The sequence below is a fragment of the Phalaenopsis equestris genome, unplaced genomic scaffold (assembly GCF_001263595.1).
Source record: "Phalaenopsis equestris unplaced genomic scaffold, ASM126359v1 Scaffold000174, whole genome shotgun sequence".
Lineage (NCBI taxonomy): Eukaryota > Viridiplantae > Streptophyta > Magnoliopsida > Asparagales > Orchidaceae > Phalaenopsis > Phalaenopsis equestris.
In genome coordinates this window covers 94,856-105,569 of record NW_018164616.1, presented here as the reverse complement: position 1 = coordinate 105,569, position 10,714 = coordinate 94,856, and the positions used below count along the sequence as shown (strand labels likewise).

General features: G+C 32.7%; 1 protein-coding gene across 1 annotated transcript; it reads right to left on the bottom strand.

The window, feature by feature from the left end:
* Positions 1–4,181: 4,181 nt before the first annotated feature.
* On the bottom strand, positions 4,182–10,102 carry LOC110022155 (probable polygalacturonase At1g80170). Its single transcript, XM_020720970.1, has 10 exons — positions 10,020–10,102; positions 7,972–8,091; positions 7,722–7,859; positions 6,355–6,504; positions 6,210–6,230; positions 5,891–6,098; positions 5,077–5,158; positions 4,851–4,977; positions 4,578–4,694; positions 4,182–4,442 (listed from the first exon to the last, which is right to left on the bottom strand). The coding sequence occupies exons 1-10, from the start codon at positions 10,059–10,061 to the stop codon at positions 4,197–4,199; spliced, it is 1,251 nt and encodes a 416-aa protein (XP_020576629.1). The 5' UTR covers positions 10,062–10,102; the 3' UTR covers positions 4,182–4,196.
* Between the last annotated feature and the right edge of the window lie 612 nt (positions 10,103–10,714).

The following is a 10,714-nucleotide window of genomic DNA, read 5'->3' as shown; positions in this document are numbered from 1 at the left end:
ATATATTTTAATCAGATAATAGTAGCATGCACATATACAAATTTAAAAATTTTGTGCAACTACATTCAACAACATTTAATTGAGATAGAAGTGATCATTATTCGGGTGATAATAAAATAAGGAGATATGAAACGACTAAAAGCATCATTACTCTGGGCATCTTAATCTGTATGAACCCAATGTGTTTCTATTAGAACCCACCCTCTCACAGTCAAATCCATTATCAGCCTCCCTCTTGACTCACCTCCCAATAATATGTTGTCCCCTCACCTGGAGAACAATATATAACAACTAAGATAATTTTATAAAAACCTCTTACACATTAAAATATTAAATAAAAATAAAAACCCTCTGGGTCACTTAATCACATAGTAATACATAGAGGGTGTTTGGTAGCACCCTTTTAATAGTATTTATCGCTGTATTTAACTTAAATCCAACCAAACGTGAAAAATATGGAAAATCCAATTTTCTCTCCATTTAGTCTCTTTTTTGACGTAAATCTGGACTTACTAAATCCCATCATTAGGTGGCTTTAACAAATTTAGCTTAGGAAGAACACTTCAAATAAATTTTTGCCAAACAACAACATTTTAGAGTATGTTCACATAGATGTTTGGAGCCCGACAAATACAACATCATTTAGAGGGTGAAGATACTTTCTCCTTTATTGATGATTACTCCAAGTATGGTTAGGAGTATACCATGAAGTGTAAAAGCAAAATGTTCAATATTTTCATAACTTAGAAGAAGTGGATTGAGACTCAAACTAGTAAAAATATCTGATGTATCATATCAAACAATGGAGGCAAATACACTCAAGATGCATTCTTGCAAGATTGCAAGAGAGCTGTGATAGAACACCGCTTCACTGTTCGAGAGACACCACAATAGAAAGCAGGGGGGGATTCAAAGAGGATAAATTGAACTTTGGTGGAGAAATTTCGGTGTTTGTTATCTAATGCTGGGTTTTATGTAATCTATTAGGTCGTAGACATATAATATCTCTGTCATTTGGTGAACCATATGCCTGTTGTAGCTATTGGGAAGAAGACCCCAAAAGAGATGTGGTCAGGACATTTTGCTAGAGATTATGAGCACATGAGATTGTTTCAGTGTCCAACTAATTACAACGTGCATAATGATAAACTGGAACCACGAGCAAAGAAGAAGATCTTTATTGGCTTCAGGCGTGGATTTAATGGATTCAAGTTGTATGATCTACCAAAAAGAAAGATTGTCATTAGCAAGGATGTTACATTCAACGAGGCAAGCTTGTTGAAAAATTATGACTCAAAGCAGGTGGAGAGTTCTATTAGGATCACATATATGCAGGAGAAGTTAGAGTTCGATGCAGCTTCATTTGTTTCATTGAGTTCATCCTCTCTGACTCGGATATTTGATTGAGTTACAGCTCATGAGGTATCTGTTAATAACGCCTAGGAGGATGTGGAAGAAAATGTTGAGATTGAGATTCCTGCTCAGGATTATATTGATAGGAGCAGGACTAGGTGCCAAAATGTCCCAAGATCAGCTTTTAGAACTGCTCCTCAATCTCAACATATTTTCCCACATCCTCTTAGGACTAGGTGCCAAAATGTCCCAAGACCAGCTTTTAGATGCTCAAGAATCTATTGTTAGAATCAAAAAGTGATGCCAACAATTTTTTTTCCATGTAAACATTTCCGGTTTCTTTACCATCACTTTTATTTTCTAAGTTTGTATTGGATTCTCATGCAATTCTAAGACGATAATTCTTTACTCTAACTATGTGAATTCTTTTGCACTCATCAATTTAGCATCTTCTATGAATAATCCCACCACTAAAGTACTTAAAAAACTTGCTAAATGACCACTAAATGCAACACTCGCAACAACATAGCATTTCACTCAAACATTCACAATTTTAGGGAACAGTCATAGAGTCAAGGATGTCATGCTTACGCCACTTCTCACCTTAGAGGACATTATCCTACCAGCGAAGGCACCTTGGGTCTCTCTCTGGAGGATTGAGGGTGCAGGATGGAGGAGTCTAAATATGATATCTTTTAAATCTTATGTGAGGCTCGACAATCACCACCTGAATAGCTAAATGGAGCTTACTTACTGCTCGTTCAACGACAACAAAAAATGCTCCTGTTTAGCACATTCGTACTGAGTTCCCTCCTTATATTAGAACTCTTCTCTATTAAGCCGAGACACCAAACCTCTTGATATTGCAAGTTCCATTTATTTGTTTCCCATAAATAGACTGATCGATACACCCTTAACGCACACAAGAAGCTCACCCCAGTTGCATCTTTTTGTTTCACTTGAAAACTTGATTTGTGACGAGCTATGACATCAATCTAGTTCGAGAAGAGTTCCCTCAGGGGAGATGAACCGCTTCTCCGCTCTTTACAATTTTCAAGAGTCTTCATCCTTGGTCAAGATAGTTCTCCAACACCCCATCCCAGTAGGTTTCAAACTCCCGAGCATTCCTTCATATGAATGGGTAAGTGGCCCATACAAGCACGTTGACCACTATCAAACCATCATGCACATTTAACATTCCTTTGATGTGCTTCTCTTTCAAGTGTTTCGTGCCACTCTCAAGAGCCAAGCTCGCACCTGATTCTACTCTCTTCCACGGAGGCACTATCAACACCTTCAATGAGCTTTGCCAAATTATTCATTGAGTAGCTCATAGCTAAAAGAAGCATAATCAAAGATTCATCCCATTTCTCATGAATTTTTAAGAACAAGGGATAGTCACTCAAGGACTATTTCAGATTCCCCATTGAAGCCTGTTAGATTGCAAGGGTGGATTTAAAGTTGTTGAGACAAGTTTTCCTCTTAGAGCTTTATCCAAGGCCTTTCTACTCATCCCATTTCATTCTTGATCGGACTTGAGATTGAAACAATAACTTGGAGTTGATATTAATTTAAAGTCAAATTTGCTTAAGATTGAATAGTTAGTAGCCCTTGAAGAAAGCATCCTAAAAATAAATGAAAAGACTCGAAATATCATTTATAATTTTAGTTGTATAATACCTAATAATTATTAGGGTTTAGGGCTTAATTATTTTAAAAACTTTTTAAGACATCTTTTGTGTGTTAAAAAAAATTACTCCCTCACCTCCCTCCCACTCATTTTCTATAAACTATGCATGCTAATTATTTATATCAAAACTCTTATATATTTATATATATTTACAACTATATATTGCATTAAAATAAGATAAATTCAATCAATGTATGATAAAAAAACTTAGTTATAGATCATTAAACTATAATTACATGGCCCATTAAACCTAGAGATAAACATATTTCTAACGAGGCACTACATTGCAAAGAAATTTAAAACTAAGTTTTGAAAAATACATTTTTTATAGAACATATTGCACATCAATTAATGCATGTTTAATTCAAATATTCTCCAAAAAGGGCAGCCAACTCTTTCACGAACTTTAAAGTTCGTGCACACATGGCCTAAAGTGTATCAGCTTGTGCTCTTCACCTATAACTATAAGTTTTCATTAAAAAAAAAAAAAATTAAGGGGCATTTACATACATACCACCAAATATCTGTGTATTTACATGTCTAACACCTAAACTTTATTTGTTTTTTATATTTATACCACCCAAAATTTTCATATCACATCAAACATACAACATTTTTTAAAACTTATAAAATGTTAAATATATAATACACCTTCTCATGCACAGAAAAGTGGTATTTATGTAAAAATTGAAGTTTAGATGTTAGATATGAAAATATATAAGATTTCGGTGGTATGTATGTAAATCTTTCAATATTACATTTCATTCAACATCACTCACTAAAAAATTATGTTTTATGCTAACAAAGATAAGCTCTAGCTATAATGAGAGCCCAAAATTAAGCCTAATACAATAATAAAAATCATTCATTAAACTAAAGCTAACTGATAACTACCACTAACAACATAATAATAAAAAAACCCTTATTTTACATGTAATATAAGAGTATTCTATAATCTCATATACATATATATATCTTGAGAGACCTTACCAGATTCAAAACAATAAAAAGGCTTCGAAATCAATCATATTCTAACCACACGACTAACAAAAAAAAAAAAAAAAAAAAAAAAAAAAAAACTAAGTAAAATGACTGTTGAAACCTCATGATATATATATCTTCATGATACCTAAGCTATAATATTGCATCAAGACTAAATATTTAGCTTATGTTTCAAGCATTGAGTATGAGGACTAACAAGCCCACTTTCAGTTCCTTGTGCATTGATGCAGTAAGATTGAAGTGGAATTTTGGATTGTTGAGGAGTAAAGCTCACTTGACTCATGGTGATGTCGTGGCATGGAATGCTCGAGCTACATGCCAGTCTGATGGCCACGTCGCTTGCCGAGCTTCCTTGTAAGCCATAATAGGATACTCCGCTTATTGCGACATTGCCCGTCTTCGATCATCATCATCATCGCCGTCGTCAATTTTATATCAACAAAACAAGTTCACAGTTAGATACTCAAAATTTTATTATTTTATATTTATACCACCCAAATATTTTATATCCCATCACATATTGCAAATCTACCTTGTTAGGGCAATTTTGGTAAGGGCAATAATATTGATCGATAACTATGACACCTGCCTTTACTGATGTGAAGTTGATGTTCTCGTAGGTGATGAACTTCGCATGACCAGCCCCACCCTTTCAAAAATACCACGGCATGTATTTATTGTGTTAGAAAATGGTATTATTGTAAAATAACAAACTTTATGCACTATTTTAAAAATAAAAATAAATAAAATCCGATTTTTTATTTTAAAAGGTAATAATTTTTTTTTAAAAAAAATTATCATTTGCTAATTTCAAATTATTTCCCTGCCATGTCTTAATTCGGACACCAGTAAGGGTATTAAAAATGTAGCTGTTTGAGATATGAATTCTCTCCACATTATCTTCAACACCATTTTTCCCGAGGCTTCCAATGCTGCAAATGAATTTAAAACAATAATTATATATATTCAGTTATAATAAACCATATCAATTTAAACTAATATATCGAATATATATATATATATAGACTGACCTTATGCCATGGCCTGGTCCGCAAGTGATATAGCTCACATTAATATCGTAGCTACGTGGCCCAATTGCGATGCAATCATCTCCTGGACATTAACAAGTTTTGATGTGCTTAAATGTTCATAGTATGAAGGCATGGAAACGTCAAGATAAATATTGTGTCATAAAAATGAATTATCAAGTTTATATTTTATCCTAGAATAAAATGTCACATTGTATTCGATAAAGGGTGAAAAATGAGTCTAGTCAAGTTGAGCTTGAACTCCCTCAGCTTGAGCTTAATTAATTTTGTCGAATTTGACCTCGAGTTTGAGCTTAAGTTTATCCAGCTCACGAGCCAGCTTTATTATTATAGAAGAGAGAAACTAATATTAATTTAAGGTAGAATTATAATAAAATGATAAATAGAACGAGCAATTAGGAGAGAAATAATACAAAATCACTTAATATAAATACAAAATATTATTTTTAAAAGATTTTTTTTATTTTAATAATAAATTCATAAAATTTAATATATTTTAAGTATATTTTATATTAATATTTTCTTAAACCAACTGACTCAAGAGCTAATGAGACCATTCGGGCCTAACTTGAATTTGGCTTTGTTAGCTCTCAAGAGCTAATGAGTCCATTCGGGCCTAACTTGAATTTGGCTTTGTTAGCTCATCAAGCTCAGTTCACGAGCGATTTATTGAACCAAGCTCGGGCTGACTCGCGAGTCAACTCGACTCACCTACACCCCTATATTTAATCCTTAATCTTTCTAATATTTTGACTTTTTTCTGTAATAATTAAATGCAAATTTAAAGTTTGCATACCTACTCCAATGTTGGAATGAGTGATGATTCCATGCTGAGAGTCAGATATGAGAATTCCATCAGTGTTTGGGGAGTTCTCAGGAGAAGTGATTATGACACCACTCAATATTACATAATCGCTTTTGTAAACCACCAAATGCTTCCCAGGGCTATCCTTTAGCCTAAGATTCATCACTCTAAGGTAATGACATCCCATAAACTCCATTATCTGATTTTATTATTATAAAAACTTATTATTTTTCTGATCCAAAAATATTCAATATATATAAAAAAAAGAAATTTGATATATATATGTATATATATGTATATTCATACTTACATATGGAGCATTGTTGCATCGCTGTGGCCGGGGAGGATGAGATGAAAAATAGAAAGAGTTAAACAAGATTAGAAGGTTAATAAATGATTAATTGTGTAATTAATATCATAAATGAATTTACTAATTAATGCTTAGATTAGCTTACGTGCTTGGACAAGCAGTCCCACCATATGGAGCCTTTGCCGTCAATTAAACCACTACCGAGCACTTCTAGTCCAGGAACGTTTTTGAAGACGATCCACGTGTCAATTTGATTGGTCCACACTCTGTTGGGGGCCACAAGCCCTCCACTAATCTGCTTGCAATATTAAATTATTGCTATTATGATTGAAACCTCTCTCTCTACCTCTCTTTATATATATATATATATATATTTATGTATATCCCAAAAAGAAATGATCATACAGTATTACACAAGACTTCAGCCACCTCTTAACAATTCAATAAGTACCACCTCCTTAATGCCAATCTTGTCAGAGGGGATTCGAACCCCCGACCTGATGCCAGTCAACAGACCGGGGTACCCGACATATATATATATATATTATGCAGTAAGATTTATCATTTTTAATTTATGGCAGTTATTTTTGCAACTTCGCGTTACTTGACTTTCCAAGTTTGCAAAACGGTAATTTCCAAAAGTTTGAAATTGAATGAAGCATTTATTATTAAACCATTTGACTTCTTTACAAAAATACCTTATAGCATTACTGAATCAAGCAATATACATATATGTATGCATGCTTTATTCTGCCTGACTTTTTAACTATCAGGGATAAAGCATGCAAATATTATACTAGAAGATGATTGGTCTCATTACCCATGTTGGGTGGAAGAGTAAATGAAGCATCTAATTAACTAGCTTTTCATGATTTTCAAATTAAAGCTTTGCAATAAGCATGTGTTTTTTAGTTAGCGGATATTTGGCTGCAGGAAGGATTTAGCATTAGCAGGATTTAGGGCCCATTTGGGGCAGCTTGTTTGATGCGGTGGCGTTTTGAAAACACACGTGATCTGTTTGGGTGAACTGTGTTTTGACAATTTATGCGTTTTCAAAAAGCTAAAAACTGTGTTTTCACACTACACCTTTCTAAGTGCGGTGGCAGCTTTCTGGCTGTGGTCTGAATTTTCCAAAAAATAAAAATTTATAATAGACTAAAAACTATGTTTTCACACCGCACCTTTCTAAGTGCGGTGGCAGCTTTCTGGCTGCGGTCTGAATTTTCCAAAAAATAAAAATTTATAATAGCTACCATACCTAACTTATTAGCAAATTATTCAATAAGCTACAGCTGCCCCAAATAGACTATTAGTAAATCAAGATTTTTATGTTGTGAATAGTACGCTACCAAACACCCCTTAATATGCAAAAAAAAAAAAAAGAGTTTTTTTTTTTTTTTAAAAACTCTTATTCCACATAAATTTAATTTTATTGATTTAAGTGTTATGACTATTATTTCTAGCCAATATCTAAGAAATTAAAAAACGAGTAATTAAAAGGGACATAATCACCAAAAATCTCAATTTGGATCGACAAGGCCCCTCAAATATTATCTTGCTTAACATATAGTTCTTTCCTCCTTTGCTGCTCACAACAACATATGGATTTCTTGTATCTGCACAGGCTGCTTTCCACGCATTCAGAAAAGCCTTCACAATTGAAACAAACTAATTTATTAGCTAAATCATTAGCTAATAATAATAATAATAATTAAAAAAAAAACAGAATGCATGAATTTATTAGGAAAAATATTAAATTTACATTGGTGTCATCTGTATTGCCATCTCCTTTTGCTCCATACGCCATAACATTATAAATTATTGGAGAACCTTCAGCATTGGCCACAGCCGTCAAATATAAAAATAGTATTACAAACAGCTCCTGCATGCATGCATATATTCAAATAATTAGTCTACAATGTATACATATAATTAAGTATTTCCTAACAAGGTCTCTTAATGCTAATCAATGGCTTCATTTCTTATTTAGGGTAGTTAAAGTAGTTAAGCTAATCTTCCAGAAAAAAAGGTATATTTTGCCTACCATCTATGTATAAGAAGGAACCATATTACTCTTACTAAAAACATGCAAAAAAGGAAACTACATTTTAAGAAGTTAGTTAACTTTCCAATTTGCCCACTCATTTATGTCAATTCATTTAGGGAGTGTTTGGCAGGATAATTATAAGAGGGTTTAAATTAGATTTAATCTATATCCAGCTAAAAACAATAAATAAGTCAAGATAAATTCATCGTTAAGTTAGATTCAATTTTTTTGCTTCTTTTGTTTATTAAATTCGAATTTACTAAATCCACTTATTAGTTAGATTAGCGCAGAAAAAAGATATTTTAAATATATTTAATGCCAGTCACATCAAATGAATTTAACTAGATTAAACCTTAATTGAACCAAATATCATTTTAGCTTTAATAATATTTAAATTTCATAAATCCGAACTTAGTAAATCTTATTTAACTTAAATCCTACTGTCAGCCAAGCACACCCTTTAAGGTGCTAATTATTGGAATTAAGGTGCTAATTATTTGAATGTATTAAGATGTGATGAGTAATTTAAGTAGAGGATTAATTAAGAAATTTTAAATATTTTGATGGAAAAAAATAATAATTTATAGAGAATGATATTTTGTTTAAAAAAAAGATAGTATTAAATTTATTTTTAGTATATTTTACATTCATTTTGGACAGACCCTCACAACATCCTCTCTAAATGTACCAAATTTGCCACCGGGCTATCAACTCTCCGTCCACTATCAACGCAACTTATTATGGTATATTAATGAAATAAAGATTAGGGGCATTTACATGCATACCACACAATTCTTATGTATTTACGCAAATTACAGATAAATAAACATATTTACATATATTATTCATAATTATCTTATTAAAAGTGAAATGCACCTGCCATGCATAGCTAGTTTAATGACACCAATAGTGTTATCAATGTAAATGTCAAACAACAAAATATTGTCACGAGTTTAGGAAAAATTATTCCGTACGGACACCATAGCAGAGATGCATACGGTTTGCAATCTCCACCTTCCATCACAGTAATTTTTAAAAAAAAAAAAAATTCAAAATAGGGTCCACTGTCATACATCTTTGCTGTGATGGACGACGGAGATCGGACAATGTATACATCTCTGTGTCCATATGGAATAATTTTTCCGAGTTCAGCTATGAAATTTTGTTAAGTAACGTCAACATTATGATTTTTAATTATTTCATTAATTAAGTGAGTTTTTTCTTTGAAAATTTAAGCGTATATTAGTTATAAGAGAAAATGGGAATGGGTGCCATCTTATGTGAGCAGCCATGAACATCTAATTAATGAATATTTATACTAAATAAGAGTGAAGATTTCAGACCAATAAATCTATATAAGTGAAGATTTTAAAATGAAAGAATCTAAAGTTCAGTCTGAGAGAATTTGAATAAAAACAAATTTCAGATCATATAAATCTCTATAACTAAACGTTAAGAGCGAAAACACAAATCAAAATAATCTTTCAACATCTAAAGTTATGTAAATAAATTCATCTTCTCTTTTTATATGATCTGTACAGCTCTATTTATCGTAAAGATTTCAGCATTTTGAGAAAAAACTAAGTCTTAGTTCAGTCAAGACAAAACAATTAAATTTCAGAAAAGATTTAAATGATTAAGAAAACAACGAAAATGATGAAGTTATGGTAGTTATTTTAGTTTTCTTAGAAATTAAAAAGAAAAAATTAGAAGAATAATACAATGAGAAAGAGAGAGAATGGTGGATATATAAGATTGGATACCATTGTTTGCTGAGGAATCGGATTGTGGCTACGTGCATGCATGCGCCAACGTAGGATGTGCGTGGCCTGCTCTGCTTCTTTTATTTTGGTGCGATGGGAGGGAAGAGAGAGAGGGGGAGGAGGGGGGGGGGGGCAAGGTGAGCTTAGGAGAGAAGAGAGTTGGCCTAAGTAGTGAGAGTTATTATTATTATTATTTAAATAGAGGGAGAAAATTTATGGAAAGGAATGAAGAGAGGGAGAGAAAAGTGGGAAGAAAAGAGAAGAAAAATAAAGAGGGAGATTGTTTTTTGGGGAATTGAGGAGTGGAGAGAGACGTTGGAGGGAGGAGAACATCTTTTTTAGAAAGCTTTAAATAAAATAATTATGAGGGAGGGGAGATAGAGAGAGAGAGAGATAGAGAGAGAGAGAGATAGAGGGGAGAGGGAGAGGGAGAGGGAGAGAGAAAGAGAAAGGAATACGAGATTGGGGTGGTTAATTTATTTGGAAGGAATTCTTATGCTTTGAAATTCGTCCGTTGGAAGTTTGAAAGAGAATAAGCGGGTGGCAATATTTTTAGGGTGTAATAAATTGATACGACATGTCAAATTGTCAATGATATTGAGAGTAGGCTAAAATGAATTTTAGGTGCGAGTTGAGCTGAATAATTTTTTGGCTGGGTTCTGAATAGGAATTCTAATTCATTTTAGTTTTTGGAG

What these genes read in the sequence shown, in the direction of transcription:
- LOC110022155 (XM_020720970.1), bottom strand. Translation starts at nt 10,061, where the DNA reads ATGCATGCACGTAGCCACAATCCGATTCCTCAGCAAACAATG. An exon ending in GCAATACAGATGACACCAAT is followed by an intron (nt 7,860 to 7,971) that starts GTAAATTTAATA and finishes TCAATTGTGAAG; the next exon opens with GCTTTTCTGAATGCGTGGAA. An exon ending in GATCCAAATTGAGATTTTTG is followed by an intron (nt 6,505 to 7,721) that starts GTGATTATGTCC and finishes TATTGCAAGCAG; the next exon opens with ATTAGTGGAGGGCTTGTGGC.